Raw genomic sequence first — 19,770 nt, forward strand, 5'->3', positions numbered from 1 at the left:
ATAACAGAGAACTTCCCCAACCTGGGGAGGGAAGTAGACGCTGACATTCAAGAAGCACAGAGAACTCCCCTCAGACGTAACTTGAATCGATCTTCTGCACGACATAGCATAGTGAAACTGGCAAAATATAAGGACAAAGAGAGAATTTTGAAAGCAGCTAGGGAGAAAAGGGCCCGAACATACAAAGGGAAACCTATCAGAGTGGTGACAGACCTATCTACTGAAACTTGGCAGGCCAGAAAGGAATGGCAGGAGATCTTCAATGTGATGAACGGAAAAAATATGCAGCCAAGAATCCTCTATCCAGCAAGCCTGTCATTCAGAATAGAAGGAGAGATAAAAGTCTTTCCAAATAAACAAAAACTGAAAGAATTTATCACCACTAAACCTGCCCTACAAGAAATGCTGATGGGGGTTCTCTGAAGGAAATGTTACAAGGAATGCAAGATACCAGAGACACCACCACAAGCATGAGTCCCACAAATGACACAATGACTCTAAACCCACATATCTCAATAATAACACTGAATGTAAATGGGCTGAATGCTCCAATCAAAAGACATAGGGTAGCAGAATGGATAAAAAAACAAAATCCATTTATTTTGAAGTAATTAAATAACAATAAACACATTTTAGACTGGAAGATACTTTCAGATTAAAAGTAAGGGGATGGAGAAATATATATCATGTTACAGGAAGTCAAAAGAAAGCTGGAGTGGCTATACTTATATCAGACAAACTGGACTTTAAATTAAAGACAATCACAAGGGATGAAGAAGGGCATTATATAATAATTACAGGGTCTATCCATCAGGAAGGACTAACAATTATAAATGTCTACGCACCAAATATGGGAGCAACTAAATATTTAAAACAATTAATCACAAACAGAAACAATCCTATAGATAAGAATGTGCTAATAGTAGGCGACTTTAAAACTCCACTTACAGCAATGGATAGATCAACCAGAGAAAATATCACTAAAGAAACAATAGACTTGAATGACACATTGGACCAGACGGATATGACAGATATATTCAGAACTCTACATCCTGAGGCCAGGGAATTTACTTTCTTCTCAAGTGCGCATGGCACATTCTCCAAGACAGATCACATACTGGGACATAAAGCAACCCTCAATAAATATAAAAGAATTGAGATCATACCATGCACACTTTCAGATCACAATGCTATGAAACTGAAGTCAATCACAGGAAGAAGTCTGGAAAACCTCCAAAGACATGGAAGTTAAAGAACACCCTACTAAAGAATGAATGGGCCAATCAGGCAATTAGAGAAGAATTTAAAAAATATATGAAAACAAATGAAAATGAAAACACAACAATTCAAAATCTATGGGATGCGGCAAAGGCAGTCCTAAGAGGAAAGTACATTGCACTCCAGGCCTATTTCAAGAAATTAGAAAAAGCGCAAGTGCAAAATCTAATAGCTCGCCTAAAGGAACTAGAGGTAGAGCAACAAGAGCACCCCAAACCCAGTAGAAGAAGAGAAATAGTAAAAATGGGAGCAGAAACAAACAACATAGAGACCAAAGAAACAATTGAACAGATCCATGAAACCAAGAGTTGGTTTTCTGAAAAAATAAACAAAACTGACAAACCTCTAAGCAAGCTTCTCAAAAAGAAGAGAGAGAGCACCCAAATAGACAAAATCATGAATGAAAATCGACTTATTACAACCAACCCCTCAGAAATACAAGCAGTTATCAGGGAATACTTTGAAAAATTATATACGAATAAACTGGACAACTTAGAAGAAATGGACAAATTCCTAAACACACACTCACTACCAAAATTCACACGGGAAGAGATAGAAAATTTGAACAGACCCATTACCAGTGAAGAAATCGAAATCAGTGATCAAAAATCTCCCAACAAATAAAAGCCCTGGACCTGATGGCTTCCCTGGGGAATTCTACTAGACATTTAAAACAGAATTAATCCCAATTCTTCTCAATTTATTCCAAAAAATAGAAATCGAAGGAAAACTTCCAGACTCATTTTATGAAGCCAGCATCACTCTGATTCCCAAGCCAGACAGAGATCCAACAAAAAAAGAGAACTACAGGCCCATATCCTTGATGAATACGGATGCAAAAATCCTCAACAAGATCCTTGCAAATCGAATCCAACAGCACAAAAAAAGAATCATCCACCAAGATCAAGTGGGATTCATTCCTGGATTACAGGGCTGGTTCAATATTCGCAAATCAATCAATGTGATACATCACATCAACAAAAGAAAAGGTAAAAACCATAGGATCCCGTCGATAGATGCAGAAAAAGCATTTGACAAAATACAGCATCCCTTCTTGAATAAGACTCTCGAGAAAGTAAGGATAGAAGGAACCTACTTAAACATCATAAAAGCCACCTGTGAGAAGCCCTCAGCTAACATCATCTTCAACAGGGAAAAACTGAGAGCTTTCCCCCTGAGATCAGGAGCACGACAGGGATGTCCACTCTCACCACTGTTGTTTGACATAGTGCTGGAAGTCCTAGCATCAGCCATCAGACAACAGAAGGAAATCAAAGGCATCAGAATTGGCAAAGAGGAAGTCAAACTTTCACTTTTTGCAGATGACATGATACTCTATATAAAAACCCGACAGACTCCACTGGAAGCCATCCAGAACTGATCCATGAATTCAGCAAAGTTGCAGGGTACAAAATCAACGTGCAGAAATCGGTTGCATTCTTATACACCAATAATGAAGCAACAGAAAGAGAAATCAAGAAACTGATCCCATACACAATTGCACAAAAAACCATAAAGTACCTAGGAATAAACCTAACCAAGGATACAAGAGATCTGTATGCTGAAAACTATAGAAAACTTATGAAGGAAATTGAAGAAGACACAAAGAAATGGAAAAACATTCCATGCTCACAGATAGGAAGAATATAGTTAAAATGTCATTACTATCCAAAGCAATCTACACATTCAATGCAATCCCAATCAAAATTGCATCAGCATACTTCGCAAAACTAAAACAAACTATTCTAAAATTTGTATGGAACCACAAAAGACCCCAAATAGCCAAAGTAATATTGAAGAAGAAAACCAAAACGGGAGGCATCACCATCCCAGACTTTAGCCTCTACTACAAAGCTGTCATCATCAAGACAATATGGTATTGGCACAAAAACAGACACATAGACCAATGGAATAGAATAGAGAGCTCAGATATGGACCCAAAAGTGTACAGCCAACTAATCTTTGACAAAGCAGGAAAGAGCATCCAATGGGAAAAAGACAGCCTCTTTAACAGATGGTGCAGGGAGAACTGGACAGCAAACTGCAGAAGAATGAAACTAGATCACTTTCTCACACCATACGCAAAAATAAACTCAAAATGGATAAAGGACCTAAAGGTGAGACAGGAAACCATCAAAACCCTAGAGGAGAAAGAAGGAAGCAAACTCCATGACCTCCACTGCAACAATTTCTAACCTGACACATCCCAAAAAGCAAAAGAATCAAGAGCAAAAATAAACTATTGGGGCCTCATCAAGATTAAAAGCTTCTGTAAGGCAAAGGAGACAATCCATAAAACTAATAGACAACCGACGGGATGGGAAAAGATAGTTGCAAATGACATATCAGATAAAGGGTTAATATCCAAAATCTATAAGGAACTCACCAAACTCCACACCGGAAAAACAAACAACCCAGTGAAGAAATGGGCAGAAGATATGAACAGACACTTCTCCAAAGAGGACATCCAGATGGCCAGCAGACACATGAAACGATGCTCAGCATCCCTCCCCACCAGGGAAATACAAATCAAAACCACACTGAGACCACCTGACACCAGCCAGAGTGGCTAAAATGAGCAAATTAGAGGACTCTAGATGCTGGTGAGGATGTGGAGAAACGGGCACCCTCCTACACTGTTGGTGGGAATGTAAACTGGTGCAGCCCCTCTGGAAAACAGTGTGGAGGTTCCTCAAAAAATTAACAATAGAACTCCCTATGACCCAGCAATAGCACTGCTAGGAATTTACCCAAGAGATAGAGGAGTGCTGATGCATAGGAGCACCTGTACCCCGATGTTCATAGCAGCACTCTCAACAATAGCTAAAACATGGAAAGAGCCTAAGTGTCCATCAACAGACGAATGGATCAAGAAGATGTGGTTTATCTATACCATGGAATACTACATGGCAATGAGAAACAATGAAATCTGGCCATGTGTAGCAACATGGATGGATCTTGAGGGTGTTATGCTGAGCGAAATAAGTCAGGCAGAGAAGGACAAACATCATGCTTGCACGTATATGAGGATTAGGAGGAACTTAACAGAGGACCAAGGGGGAGAAGAAGGGGGGAAATAGTGGGGGAGAGGGAGAGTGGCAAACCATGGGAAACTCTTGAATGCTGAGAATAAACGGAGGACTCATGGGTGTGGGGGGGGAGGGGGGAGATGGGCATGGAGGAGGGCACTTGTGGGATGGGCACGGGGTGTTCCATGGAAACCAACTTGACAATAAACTATTTGTAAAAAAATAAATAAATAAATTTTTAAAAATTTTTTAAAAAAAGAATTTTTACATCCACGTTCATCAGGGATATTGGCCTATAATTCTCCTTTTTAGTGGGGTCTTTGTCTGGTTTGGGAATCAAGCTAATGCTAATGCTGGTTCATAGAATGAGTCTGGAAGCTTTCCTTCCATGTCTATTTTTCGGACCAGCTTGAGAAGAATAGGTATTAACTCTGCTTTATATGTCTGGTAGAATTCCTCTGGGAAGCCATCTGGTCCAAGACTCTTATTTGTTGGGAGATGTTTTATAACATATATATAATATATATATATATATGAATTGACCAAAAATCAAATCAAACTATGAGCCTGATTTCAAAGGGAAAAAAAGAAGAGGTTAGAAAGAAAAAAAAAAGAGGGAAAAGAAAAAAAGGGAAGAAAGTGATGAGAAGGGGGAAAAATAGAGAGTAACAGATTAACATACAAAACCACAGGACAGTTGTCTGTTGGTGCTTGGGACTGGTGGCTGTGCTGGTCTGGAGGAAAGGCCATCTGGTTCACTCAGTGTCAGTCTGTGTCAGGTAGATAAGCAGTTAGCAGGCACAGAGGGGCAGGGTTTGGTGTAAGTGGTTCCCGCCTCCACGGGGGGCTGCTGTCCTGTTGCCTGAAGTCTGACCATGTTGGTAATGGGGGGAGGGGGAATGGTGACACCCTAATCTCTCCTCTCCAACCAGATGTCTCAAACTATGCTGCTCAGGCAGCCCTCACATCCCTACGTTTATTGCAGTATTTCCAACAGCCCAGATATGCAAGCAATCCAAAAGTGCATTGACAGACAAATGGATAAGGAAGATGTGGTGTGTGTATACATCCACACGCACACACAGTCAAATATTAAGCAGCCACAAAAATGGACAAGATCATGCCATTCATTACAACACGGACAGACCTAGAGGATATTATGCTAACTGAAATAAGTCAGGCTGAAAAAGATTAATACCATATGATTTCACTAATATGTGGAATCTAAAAACAAACAAATAAATGAATAAACAAAAAGCAGTCAGATATATAAACACAGAGAACAAACTCATAGTTGCCAGAAGGAAGACGGGTAGAAGATACTGGCTTCAGTTATGAAATGAATAAGTCACAGGAATAAAAGGCACAGCATATGGAATATAATCAATGACACTGTAATAACATATGGTGACAAATGGTAGCTATACTTGTGATGAGCATAGCATAATGTTTAAACTTGTTGAATCACTATGCTGTACACCTTAAACTAATATAGCATTGTGTCAACTATACTCAAATAAGGTATCACATACTATTCACACATACTGCTGGGAGTACAACCACCCTGGAATACAGTGTGGCAGTTTCTCAAAAAAACAGATATATATTGTATAACTACCATATGACCCAGCAATAGCTCTTCTGGGCATTTATCCCACAGAAACAAAGACTGTATTTTCACTAAAAACCTGCATATGAACGTTTACAGTAGCTTTATTTGTAACAGCCAACAACTGGAAAACCACCAAGATATCCACTTAATAGGTAAATATTTACACAAACTGTGGTATATCCATATCATGGAATACTACACATTAATAAAAAGGAACAGATTACTGATACACACAATAACCTGGATATTCTCCAGAGAATTACAGTGAGTGAAAAAAGCCAATACTAAATGGTTGCATACTGTTAAGATTTCATTTATAGGACACTGTTGAAGTGACAAAATTATAGAAATGACAACCAGATTAATGATTGCTAGGGGTTAAGGAAGGGGTGAGAGCAAGAGAGAAGTGAATGCAGTTATTACAGGGCAACATAAGGGACCCTTGAGGTGATGTAAATGTTAAGTATCTTGACTATATTTGGTTGTGATATATTGTTACATATATGCAAGATGTTACCATTGGTGGAAAGTCAGCAAAGGGCAAAAGCATTATTTCTGTGTTATTTCTTACTATTACATGTGAATCAACAATTATTTCAAAATAAAATGTTGAATTTTTTTAAATGTCCACAAATTAATTAAACACCACTGGACAAAACTAATACCTTAAAAATGCTATTTGTAGGGGAGCCTGGGTGGCTCAGTAGGTTAAGCGTCCAACTTCAGTTCAGGTCATGATCTCATGGTTTGTGGGTTCAAGCCCTGTGTTGGGTTCTGTGCTGACAGCTAGCTCAGAACCTGGAGCCTGTTTCAGATTCTGTATCTCCCTCTCTCTGATCTCCTCTGCTCACACTGTCTCTCTCTCTCAGAAATAAATAAAAACATTTTTAAAAATGCTATTTCTATTCCATGGCTTCTTATTATCCTGACACCACGTGACACATCACTGGGAAATAAATATTCTAAGCTGAGAAACATAAATTTGGTCCAGCCTCTTAAAACTGAGCATGATTAGATTTATACATACCAAAAGATATTTATTTCTTCTTCCCAACAATCCATACATTACAGTTTTATGGAGCACTCCATTAGCAGCCAAACCAACCTTAAAAATGATGAACAAAGTAGGAGGATTCATCTTCTGATTTCAAACTTAACTATACTGCTAGAATAATCAAAACAGGGTAGTACTGGCACAGGATACAGATCAAGGGAATAGAACTGGTAGTCCATAAGTAAACACTAATATTTATGGTGATCTGATCTTCAACAAAGGGGCCAAGAAAATTCATGGGAAAACAATAGTCTTTTCAATTCCATACATAAAAATGGTCTCAAAAAATGGTCTCTATGGGTACAGGCAACACAAGTATATAAACTGTATATATAAAAATATAATTATATAAAATATATAAATTATATAAAACATATAAATGTATATTAAATTTAAAACTTCTGTGCATCAAAGTATACAATCAACAGAGTAAAACAGCAGCCTACAGAATGGAATAAAATATTTGCAAATCATATATCTGATAAGGGGTTAAAATCTAGAATATATAAAGAACTCTTCCAACTCAAAAACAAAAAAAGCCATTTCAAAAATGGGCAAACATCTTGAACAGACAGTACTCCAAAGAAGGTATACAACTGACCAACAAGTACATGAAAATATGCTGAACATAATTAATCATCAGAAAAATGCAAATCAAAAGCAATGAGATATCAATTTACACCTGAAGGATGCCTATTATCAGAACAAAACAAAACAACAACAAAAAACAAAGTAACAAGGGGTGGAGAGGATGTAGAAAACTTAGGATCCTTATGCACTGCTGGTGGGAATGTAAAATGGCATAGCTGCTGTGGAAAAACAGTACAATAGTTCCACAAACACTTAAAAACAGAATGACCATATGACTCAGCAATTCTACTTCTTGGTCTATACTCCAAAAAATTAAAAAGCAGGGTCTCAGGGATATATCCGTACACTCATATTCACAGCAGGACTATTCACAAACAACCAAAAGGTGGAAGCAACTCAAGTTGATAGGTGATAGACAGATGATAGAAAAACAAAATGTGATATACCCATACAATGGAATATTATTCAGCTTTCAAAAAGAAACTCACACATACTGCAACATGGATGAACCTTGAGGATATAATGCTAAGTGATAAAAGCCAGTCACAAACAAATACTGTATGATCACACTTCTATGAGATACCTAAAGGAGTCAAACTCATGGAGAAAGAAACTAGAATGGTGGTTTCAGTGGGTGGGGAGAAAAGGGAATAAGGCGCTATGGTTTAATGGATACAGTTTCAGTTTTACAAGAAGAGCTCTGGAGATTAGTTGTACAGCAGTGTCAATACTGTTAACACAATTAACTGCACACTTAAAAATAGTTAAGACGGTAAATTTTATATTATATATATATTTATCAGAAGTTTCAAAGATAAATTTTATATTGCCTCAAAAGAGATCATAGATCTAAATATAATAAAACTAAATATCTTTGAAGACAACAATAAATCTTTGTAGTTCTGAGTTATGTCATGATTTCTTAAAAAGGCATCAAGAGCACAAGCAATAAAGGAGAAGCATAAATTGGACTTCAAAATCAAAAATTGAAAGAGAAAAAAACCTCTACTAGTCTTTTCTGATTTTCTCCATGTTAGGGCACGTTTTCAATACTTAGCCAAGTTACTTACAATACTGTTTGACACTCCACTTCTCTCTTGTGCAACACAAAGCCTGAAAGGTTAGCCAAAAATTAAAGTTTAGGGTCTTCTCAGGCCCTTTCTGAGAAGGAGACCAGCCTGCGTATACACATGGCCTTCTCAATTCCCCAATATAAGCAGGAGCCTTTAAAAGTTCTTTTTCCCCACAAGTATTCCCCTTTTCTCAAGTACTTCCTTCCCAAGCTTTTCAGTGTGCCTTATTGCTTACCCAGATATCCGTAGGCCAAGGGTGCTGCAGCCAATACTTTGGACATTAAATGTTTTTGACAAACACTGGCAGGGAAGCTGCCTCTGCCCTGGGAAAGCTCTTAATTAGGTCCTTCAGGGAGACAGACAGGTTACAACACTGCACAACAATTTTTTAAGAAAAAGGTTTGTACGGGGCACCTGGATGGTTCAGTCATTTGAGCATCTGACTCTTGATTTTGATTCAACTCATGATCCCAGGGTCGTGGGATCAAGCCCTATGTTGGACTCCATGCTGACTGTGAAGCCTGCTTGGGATTCTCTCCCTTTCCCTCTCCCCCACTCACTCACTCTCTCTCTCTCTAAAAAATAAAAATTTTAAAAAAAAAGAAAGGAAAGAGAGAAAAAGGTTTGTATTGTGTCCTTTGTAAATACTAACCCACATCAAGAATGTGGCCTGTCATCTTAAAAGCTACCCTAAATTAAGGGATGGCAGGTGGGCAATCATAGCACTCTCTTCCTGAAGTGCAACAGCTCTCTTTACTTCAGTAATTGTTCCTGGTTTACTTCTAAAATTTTGACTAGAGTCCAGAGTTCTGCAAAAGTTGACTCTGACAAATGTTGCTAGCCTATTAGATTTTTCCATGTAGGAATGGAGCCCTGAAGTTCCCTAATTTGCCATTTTTGGTAACATCATTCACAAATGTTTTATATGCATAAAAAAGTATTTGACCTTTGATTATGCTAACTGGTAATTTCAAATACATATTCTTTATCATACTGCGACATTGTTCTTCTACTCTAATTTAAAGACATATTTTCTAACCGGGAACAGATTTTCACTTTTTACTTTTATTCCCAAATACCTATTTGGAGCCTACAAAGTAATTGTGGTTTTCCTGCTAATGTAAAAATATATGTTTATAAATTACCTAATGCTGCTTTGCTAGATTAAGTCCTACTTACTCATGATACACTATTTTAAAAAACATGATACTAAACCAGATATTAATACTTATTTTAAACATTTTTTTTTAAAATGTTTTATTTATTTATTTCGAGGAGAGAGAGAGAGAGAGACAGCATGAGCAGGGGAGGGTCAGAGAGAGAGGGAGTGACAGACTCTGAAACAGGCTCCAGGCTCAGAGCTGGCAGACAGCACAGAGCCCGACGAGGGGCTCGAACCCACAAACCGCGAGATCATGACCTGAGCGAAAGTCAGAAGCTTAACCGACTAAGCCACCCGGGCGCCCCTATTTTAAACATTTTTGCATCTATATTTGTAACAAAAGATTCTTTTATATGTATATATATATTAATAACTTTTTTATTGTGATATATGAGATGTGCCCTTTTGACAAAGGTACATCCCTTTTTTAAAGTGTACAAAAGAGTACTGTTAACCATAGGCACTAAGTTGTGAACTAGATCTCTAGAACTTTTTCATCTTGCATAATTGAAACTATATACCAGCTAAACAGCAATTCCCCATTTCTTCTGCCTCACAGCCCTGGCAATTACCATTCTATTCTTTCCATGAGTTCAACTATTTTAGAGATCTTTTTTAAATAGAATCATACAGTTTTCCTATGACTAGTTTATTTCACTTAACATGATGTTCTCCACATTCACTCATGTTTTTGCATACAGCAGGATTTCCTTCTTTTCTAAGACTGAATAACATCCCACTGTATAAATATACCACATTTTCCTCACCCACTGGTAATTTCTTTGTGGAACTAGAAAAAAACAAAGCTCAAAGTTAGCAGGAGGATGAAACTAATAAAAAATTAGAGCAGAAATAAACCAAATAGAAAGCACAAAATCAAAGAAAAACCCAATGAAACTAACAGTTGGCTATTTGAAAAGATAAACAAAATTAACAAACCTTTAGCTACACTACAGAAAAAAAGAGAACACTCAAGTAAATAAGACTGGAAATGAAAGAAGAGACATTATAACTGTTGTCCAAGACTCTCAAAATTTTCTTTTTTGAGGAATCTGAAATTTTTGTATCAGCATTCCCAAGTATCAGTATTCTCAAGTAAACTGCAAAATTCTTATTTTCTTTTATGCATTAGAGAGAAGTGTTTAGATAGCATGGGAATTACCCAGTATTAGATAGTTTCAACGACTTACCCATTTAAACATCTGAATCTGGTATGATTTTCACCAACTTTTTGTTATAAATATACCAAAAGGTTGATAGAGGGTTATTTCAAGGTTTTCTGGTTTTTGGTTCCATGTGTAAGAATCGTAAAAGTCACCACTGTGTCCTAACAACAGACTGAAAAACAACTCTTCTTGGATCCATATGGAAAGTTAGGATATAAGGAAAAGCACTACCCCTAGGAAAACAGGCAGATACAGGGAGTCCAGGCTTACAAAAGCAGAGACCACTAAGCAGAAACCACTGGGGGAAGCAGCGTTGGGGTAGGAAAATCTGAACAGCTGATGAATTGCTGGAGGTTCAGTGTGGACAAGTCTGAGAGTTAAAAACTCCAGGGGAAACCAGGCACACTTTGTGAGTGTTACCTCCAGGAGACTAACCAGGTTCTCACAATAAATATTGGAGAAAAATCCCTGCCTGCTTTCGAGAAAGGGAACCATTCTGAAATATGCCAGACCATTCTGTTCTTCACAAGGCCTGTACTCAGGACGGAAGAATGAACCAGAGCTTAATCTGCTAGGGTATTATCAGAGCCTAACTGACATGGGTGAAAAGAAAATCCCCAGGTCTAGTAAGCTCAAGTATTCCACATGAGAGAAGGGGAATACACTCTTTACACCACTCTAGCCATTCTGTCCCACATAAGAGGAGGAAGAAAACAAAACAAAACAAAAGCTGACAAATATTTAAGGCAAGTTCAGAAGTAGAGGCTCACTAAAAGACTGTTACAAAATCACAGAACTATAGAATGGTTACCCTTTCCACATATCTTACCACCGCATTACTAAAGGTCTACTTAACAACAGTTCCTTTTACCTGATATATTATGTCTACCTATGAAGAAAAAAAGTACAAGGCATATATGATGAGAAAACAGCTATTTTGACTTACTGCCTAGGCATTTCATAGTATGACAACTCTGCTCACACCCAGAGTCTGCACAGACAAGGACCTGAGCTTTACGATTCTCCACCAAAAGTCACCTCTGTGTTTCCCTTAGACATCTTTTATAATAACCACTTATAGTTGAGCTATTGAAAAGCTAGTGATCTCTGTCCCAACTACCTTATAAATAATAGGTGTCTGCTACCCTCCTATCTCCTACTCACCCATGATCCAGGATGAAGGAATGCCCTTCCCCTGGCTCAGTGAGTGCCTTCCTCATCCTCACCCCCCACTTCTGGGATCTCTTAAGTAATAAATCTTGTAATCTTCCTTCTTTTGTGTGAGTGTAAAACTGCATCTTCAATCAAAATGACCCTGGGATTTTCATTTCCCCAAAGTGGGAGTTCAGATGCCTGCTGTCCTGTGTTGGTGGCTTGTCCCTCCTCATCTGGCACGTCATAATCTGCATATTCTTAATTTAATACACCAGCTACGGGCCCACAACACAATTGGCGACCAGGATGGGATTGTGGCTACAATTTATACCCCCATATAGACCCTTTCAGCTGTGACTTGGTCATTAACTTCCTCTCCTAAACTACTCAGTCTCTCTGGGAAGGAACAACCGCTTACTGGTGGTCTGTGGTACTTTATGCTGAGGATAAGTGTTGCTGTGAATCCTCCCCCTAAATTGTCGTGCTATAAAAGGCCAGACTCTCCTGCAGAGACCAACCAACAGGCCCTATGAGCTGGTAAGTTTCCCATTAGTCTCCACTGGGGGTGTCAGGTCTGGAGGTGATTTGTTATAATCATATGTAAAGTCCCAGTGCTGAGCCAGGGTGAGCTAACCAGGAAGGTAGGATTCTGCCTCTTTTCCCCAAACAAGAACTGAAGGTATAGGCTATCAGGTCCTGGGAGCAAAGGAGAACCCCTCTACACTTGTGCCAATAGGAGAAGCCCGCTGCTGGTCTACTATGTCAGTGGTTAGAGTGTTGAGCTTAGAGAGCTAGCCCTAACCTAAACAGAGACATCTAGCTAATATGTTTTATTTAGTATTGGTCACTGAGAAATCCCAGCCACAGGCACCCAATATACCTTTACACAGCTAGCTTAACAGCCCAACCATTACATACAATCTTTGCCAACAAGACCTGGATACCCTTACAGTGTCCCCTTGAACTGCCTGGCACTATACTGATGACATTCTAATCTGGGACTCCTTGGAAGAGTCCTAAAACTGCTGCTAACCCACTTCCAACATGGAGGTCAGGCTATTACCCATCACAAAATTCAAGGGCTAGCCACAACTGCTAAATTTCTTTGCATTAATTGGCCTCCTAAAGGCTAAGAATTCCACTTGTGGTTAAATATCAATTGTTAATGATTCAGTCTTCTACTCTGCTGTGGTAAGCCCAACATGTCTTAGCTTTCTTCACATTGGCAACAGGATGATTTTCACATTCAAGGCTGCCCCATTTGAGATCCCCCAAATTTGGAGGGTCCATGCCCTAGCATCAGTCACAGTTAAGGTTACCCATGTTTCAGCACATATAAATACTACCACACCAGTCTGTCTAACTCCAAGGCACACATCCTTGATCAAAGCCAGGTCACCACTGGTTTGAGGCTCTCAACCACTGACTTTTTACCAACAATTCTGTCAGTTCCACCTGCTACCACAAAACCAGTTTCACCACTGTCAACCATTCCAGACTTTCTCAGTCACCATATTCATACTCCTTATTCCCTGTCTAAAGGGTACCATATCTCTTTGGGTCATAAGGGAACTGCTGCCACAGTGGATTGAGCCTCCGCCCCCGCAAAACACACTACTTTTAATTGTGAATTAGGCTCCCCAAATTTACACTCCCCACTGAAAACTGTGCGTAAGTTCTGCAAGAAGATAGCTCTTTAAGCTATTGGCAGGGTGATTTCACAGGGCCACATCCTTTGTCAGCAGGCACTACCCACTTTGCTATTACACGTATAGATACTTTTACCAGCCTGCTGCTTGCTACCCTCTCCAGGAACAGCTCCATGGAGCATGTCATCTCTTTCTTTTCTAAGTTATCCTGTCCCCATTCAGCCCTCCAGACAACACTGACTCAGATCAAGGATCTCATTTTACTATCCATACAACATAGCACTGGGCTTTCCAACAGGGCATCTATTGAAACTTTTACCTCCCACAGCAGCTATAGACCTCTGGCATTATTCAATACCACAAAGGTCTTTTAAAATCCTTGCTCCTTAAGTTACAAGGCAGCAGATAGACTCCTAAATGGACTTCCTTGCTACCTCAGGGACTTTAAAATATTTTAAACTCTAAAACATATGAACATCACTCTCCTCATACCACCTAGGCTTACCATGCCATGCTGCCTATGGTTGTTATCATGGAGTAACTTGATACTTTTATCTTACAGAACAATATTTACATTTTTTTCCAACATTACAGCTTTAAAATGTCAATCATCTCACCATCCAATATTCACTAGTGACCTGACTGAGAACAGATGGCTACCTCCCCTGGTCATAGACAGTTCTCGCCCAGTAGAAGAACACATTATTGTGCTATGTTGCTACTGGACCATCCTAACCTACTTGATATTCAAATTCCAACTGAAATTCCAAAGTACAGTGGCTCCAGTAGATGGCTAATTTCTCCTAACCATACCTCCCCACAAGAAGTGGAAGTAATCTCACTTGGGCCCACTGAAGGAATGGCACGGCACTCACAGTGGGGGAAGAGGCACTCCTGTTGGTTGCCACCAGCAATATTAGATGACATACTAATGATATGATCATAATACCTGCCCTACCTCACTTTGGAGGAGGCTACCGATGAGCTGCTGATCCACAAGGGCCCCATAATATTCTCAGGAAGCAGTCAGAAGGACAAAACTATAAAACACAGATGCTTGCTACTGCTGGCCTTACTCTGCACCTTTTGTAACATGTAGGTCATGAGGCTTCTCCATGATCCCAGACAGGCAACTAGAAGGCTGGTGGAAGTGAAGAGCACTCACCCACAATTGCACCCCAGGATGTAAGACAGCATGTACTGAAGTCTGCCCAAGAGTGGCTATACCTGAAATGCCACCAAGTGTGGAATAGAGCTTGGAGATACACTCAATCCATCTCTCATTCTGTCCTCGCATGTCAAAAACATTCAGTATTCATCCTCATTATGTTGACAACAGGTCTGCCACAATCCCTTGCAGGAACACCATCACTAGGCATACAACAACAGATCATTAAGGCAAACATTAACCTGTCAGCCACCCTAGCTGAATAGAATGGGCTGCTATACCAAAGCCTAGACTTCATGCAACAACATGATTCTTTAGTGCAGACAGTTTTGGATATGCATTTAGCTTTAAATTCCTTATTGGTCAAGGAAGGAGGTATATACACTATACAGTGCACCACCTGCTATATACATATCAATAATTCTGGACAAATTTAGACAAATATACAAAAGGTGACCCAACAGGTACAAGTATTCCATAATCTTACCCAAGTTTTTAATCAAATACTTACCCTAACCTTATCCATGGACTTTGATTTATTTTCTTGACTGGACCCTGGCAAATGGGAGGATGGTTACAGACAGGATTTCAAATTACCATTTGTCTACTGATATGTTGACCAGCATTTTTGCTTTACTCAAATGTTTCATGAGCTAGATGACCAGAACTCTGCCAGTGGCTTTTAATATCTCCACCATCTGGACAGTGCCCATGGCTTTCCCTAAAGACTAATGCTTAAGCATCACAGGGTCAATTGTGATGAGAAAAAAGCTATTTTGAGTTGCTGCCTAGGCATTTTACAGTATGACAACGCTGCTCACACCCAGAGTCTGGACAGTTAAATAAGAACCTGAGCTTGGGATTCCCCACCAGAAGTCTCCACTTTGTTTCCCTCAAGCATCTTTATGAAACGATAACTTAAGACTTGAGCCCATGAAAAGTTAGTGACTTTTGCCCCAACCACCTTATAGGTAATAGGTGCTTGCTACCCTGTTCTCTTATTTCCTGCTTGCTCATGACCTGAGACAGAGGGCTGCCTTTCCCCTAGAGCTCACTGAGTGGCCCTGGCCGTAACCCACACCCACCCACCCACTACTACCCCTGCTTCTAGGATCAGTAAGTAATAAATATTGCAACCTTACTTCCTTTGGGTGTGTGTACCAAAACTGTATCTTCAATCAAAATGACCTTGGGATTTTCACTTCCCCAGAGTGGAAATCTGGATGCCGTGGAAGCTATCTGGCAGCCTTGTGAGCGTGGCTAATGTCACTTTATTCGTAGGTCATAATTGCATATTTTTAATGTAATAAACCGGCTACAGGCCCCACAACACAGCATACTACAAAGCAAAAAAAACTAGTTGAAAAGAAATAGCAAGCATCAAAACCAGACATGTCAGGATGTTGGCATTATCAGACCAGAAATTTAAAACAATGATGATATGCTAAGAGCTCTGATGGATAAAGTGGACAGCAGGGAAGAACACAAGGACAATGTAAGCAAGGAAATGGAAATCCTAATAAAGAATGAAAAAGAAATATTAGAAATTGAACACTTTAACAGAAATGAAGAATGCCTTTGATGGGCTTATTACTAAACCAGACATGGCTAACGAAAGAATCCTGAGCAGAGGATATCTCAACAAAAACTCCAAAATTAAAAAGCAAAGAGAACAAAGACTCAAAAAAAAATAAACACCATGGGGTACCTGGGTGGCTCAGTCAGTTAAGCTTCAACTTCAGCTCAGGTCATGATCTTGTGGTTTGTGAGTTCGAGCCCCACATTAGGCTTTGTGCTGACAGCTTGGAGCCTGCAACCTGCTTCGGATTCTATGTCGTCTCCCTCTTTCTCTGCCCCTCTCCCACTCATATTCTCTCTCTCTCTCACAAAAATAAAATAAAACATTAAAAATTTCCTCTCAATTAACTGTCAGGCACTGAAGTACAGATCCAAGAAGTTCACAAAACACAAAGCAGGATAAATGCCCCCCGCCAAATTACCTATATATGACATTTTCAAAGTACAAAAGATCAAAGATAAAAAATAATGAAAGAAGCTAGAAGGTAAAACCGCCTTATCTACAGAGGAACAAAGAATTATATCCGCCGTCTCCTCAGAAATTATGCAAACAAGAAAAGAATAAAATATTTAAAGTGTTGAAGAAAAAAGTACAGGCTTGGAATTCCATACCCTATGAAATCATCGTTGAAACTGAAGGAGGAATAAAGGCTTTCCCAGACAAACAAAAGTAAAGGGAATTTGTTGCCAGAAGACGTGCCATGCAACAGATGTTAACAGAAGTACTTTAGAGAAAAGAAAAATACAAGTCAGAAACTCAGATCTACATAAAGGGAAGAATATCAAAGAAGTAACAGTTAAAAACACACATACACACTTTTTTTCTTATTCTTAACTGATCTCACAGATAACAGTTTGTTCAAAATATTGCTTGTGCATGTGTGTATATATATATGTATGAATGAATGACAGCATAATACAAGGGATGAGGAGGAGAAATCAGGAATACATTTAACCCTTGAACTGCATGTGTCCACTTACACACTGAATTTTTTGATAAATACAGTATAGTACTGTAAATGTATTTTCCTTATGACAGTAACATTTTCTTTTCTCTAGATTACATTTCTTGTAAAAATATAACATATAAAACACCTAACTTACAAAATATGTTAACTGACTATGTTATCTGTAAGGCTTGTGGTCAACAGTAGGCCATTAGTAGTTTTGGGGGAGTTAAAAATTATATGCAGAATTTCAACTGTGTGCAGAGCTCGTTCCCCTAACTGCTGTACTGTTCAAGGATCAACTGTACTTTGTTATTAGAAGGTACTCACACTACTTGAAGTGGTATAGTGTTATGTGAAAATAACATTGGATTAGTTGTAAAATCCAGTGTAAGTTATACTTTTAAGAAAATTTTTTCATAAAAGAGATAAGCCAAATAATTATGTTGTATCACTGACAAAAAATTTTCTAAAAAACTGTATGAATTAGGCCATAAAGCTTATGTATATATCTTATCTATTTTTAGCAATAGCAATATAATAGCTGCCAATTAATGAAAGCTAGATATCACACATTCTACTAAGCATTATCTCATATAACCTATACCAAAACCTTGTAAGATACATATTACCATATCCTATTACTGTTCATAAAAGCAGACCAAATGCCCTATCCACAAGAGAATGGACAAACTATGATATATTCATACACTAGAAAGCTTACAGTACTAAAAATAAACTAAAACTGTATACACCTGCACAGAAGAATCTCAAAAACCCAAGTCTAAATGAAAAATGCAATTCTCAGAATATGTACCATGTTGACTCTATTAAAGAATTCAAAACCATATTGAACACAAGAGAAAATCAATACATGTCAGGATAGGAAGTAACAGATGTATGGCTGGGGAGGGGACACCCAGGACTTCTCTGGTATTTGGTAACATTCCACTTATCAAGTTAGTTAGCCAATAAACAGGAACTATTTATATTTTTCTTTCATTCTTTATATATATTTCATATATATTCTTTACTATGTATGAAGTAATTCACAACTGGATGAAAATAAGTACTATGAAAATGAAAATTATTTTTACATAAGCTATTATATAAAGTAGATAATACACATCTGAAAATTAGCTGGACTCGATCTGCATTTCAAGCTATTACCCTCAAGAGGAAATAAAAATGATAAGGCAAATCTATTCTTATTTTCCTAAGGAGATAAATTTTTTCAATAGATGAATTTGAAATTAATCAAAATCTACGGAGCCTAATCCTTAAATAGGAACTTTAGCCAAAGACTATTAATGACTCAGTTGGTGTCATCAATGCCCAAGTAAGAGATACAAACTCCACCACCCTTTCTTTCACATTTCCTTTCTTCATTGCTAGATTTCTTTTATACCTTGGACAACTCAGTTGTTCTCCCATGACTGAACAACTCTGCTTTGATCTCTTCTACTTTTCTCCTGTCGGCTTCATTTAATTCTGAAATGGAGTAGCCACACTCATGAGCCAGATTAAATTTCAGATTCCAGGCTAAAAAGAAAACATAAAAACACTGGAGATAATGCAACTCAAAAATCATAATTTGTCAGTGATTACAAGGACACAGAAAACCATCAATACATCCAACTAAATGCCTACCACAATACTTAGCAAAATGTAGGTGTTCTCAATTATATGACAAACTATTAGAAGTTCTTAAGAGCAATCATTTCACTGAAAAGTGTGGTTTTTAAAAACCACATTCTACAGGTATTTCTCCAGAGGCCACTTTAATATGATTTTTCAATTATTTTTATCTTAATCTTCCTTCCAATCAGACAGTCCCTTTGCCTCCCCTATACATTCCTGCTACAGTTACTGCTGCTTCCGTGAGAGCTGGTATTTAACAATAATAAATTATTGGAGTTTTCTGGAGAGTCAAATATGCATAAGTGATAAAAGGAATGGCAAGTAGTTAATCTCAAGGGAAAAATCCCAAGTAGGCCTGAACTGTTTATAGGTTGCTCTCTAAAATATATTCCCCAGGGGCACCGGGGTGGCTCAGTTGGTTAAGCATCTCACAGTTCGTGGGTTTGAGCCCTAAATCAGGGCTGCTGCATCAGCCTGCTAAGGAGCCTATGTCTCGCTCTGTCTCTGGCCCTTCCCCTGCTCATGCTCTGTCTCTGTCTCAAAAATAAATAGGAACATTAAATTTTTTTAATGAATAAATATTTTTTTAAAAATTTTAATTCCCCATTTTGTCTTATACATTTTTTTAATGGCATTCTATTATTAGAGATTAATGGGATTAGAACAT

At 38.4% G+C, this 19,770-nt stretch overlaps 1 protein-coding gene across 1 annotated transcript in view; it reads right to left on the bottom strand.

Moving 5' to 3' along the window:
* The window catches only part of ALMS1 (ALMS1 centrosome and basal body associated protein), a 130,764-nt gene that overhangs the window by 48,409 nt on the left and 62,585 nt on the right, over positions 1–19,770 (bottom strand). Inside the window, exon 9 of the mRNA XM_039256887.1 lies at positions 18,871–19,004. Coding sequence (XP_039112818.1) covers positions 18,871–19,004 — 134 coding nt within the window. The remainder of the gene's footprint in view (positions 1–18,870; positions 19,005–19,770) is intronic.

The sequence above is a fragment of the Hyaena hyaena genome, unplaced genomic scaffold (assembly GCF_003009895.1).
Source record: "Hyaena hyaena isolate Hyena2069 unplaced genomic scaffold, ASM300989v1 scaffold_591, whole genome shotgun sequence".
Taxonomy (NCBI): Eukaryota; Metazoa; Chordata; class Mammalia; order Carnivora; family Hyaenidae; genus Hyaena; species Hyaena hyaena.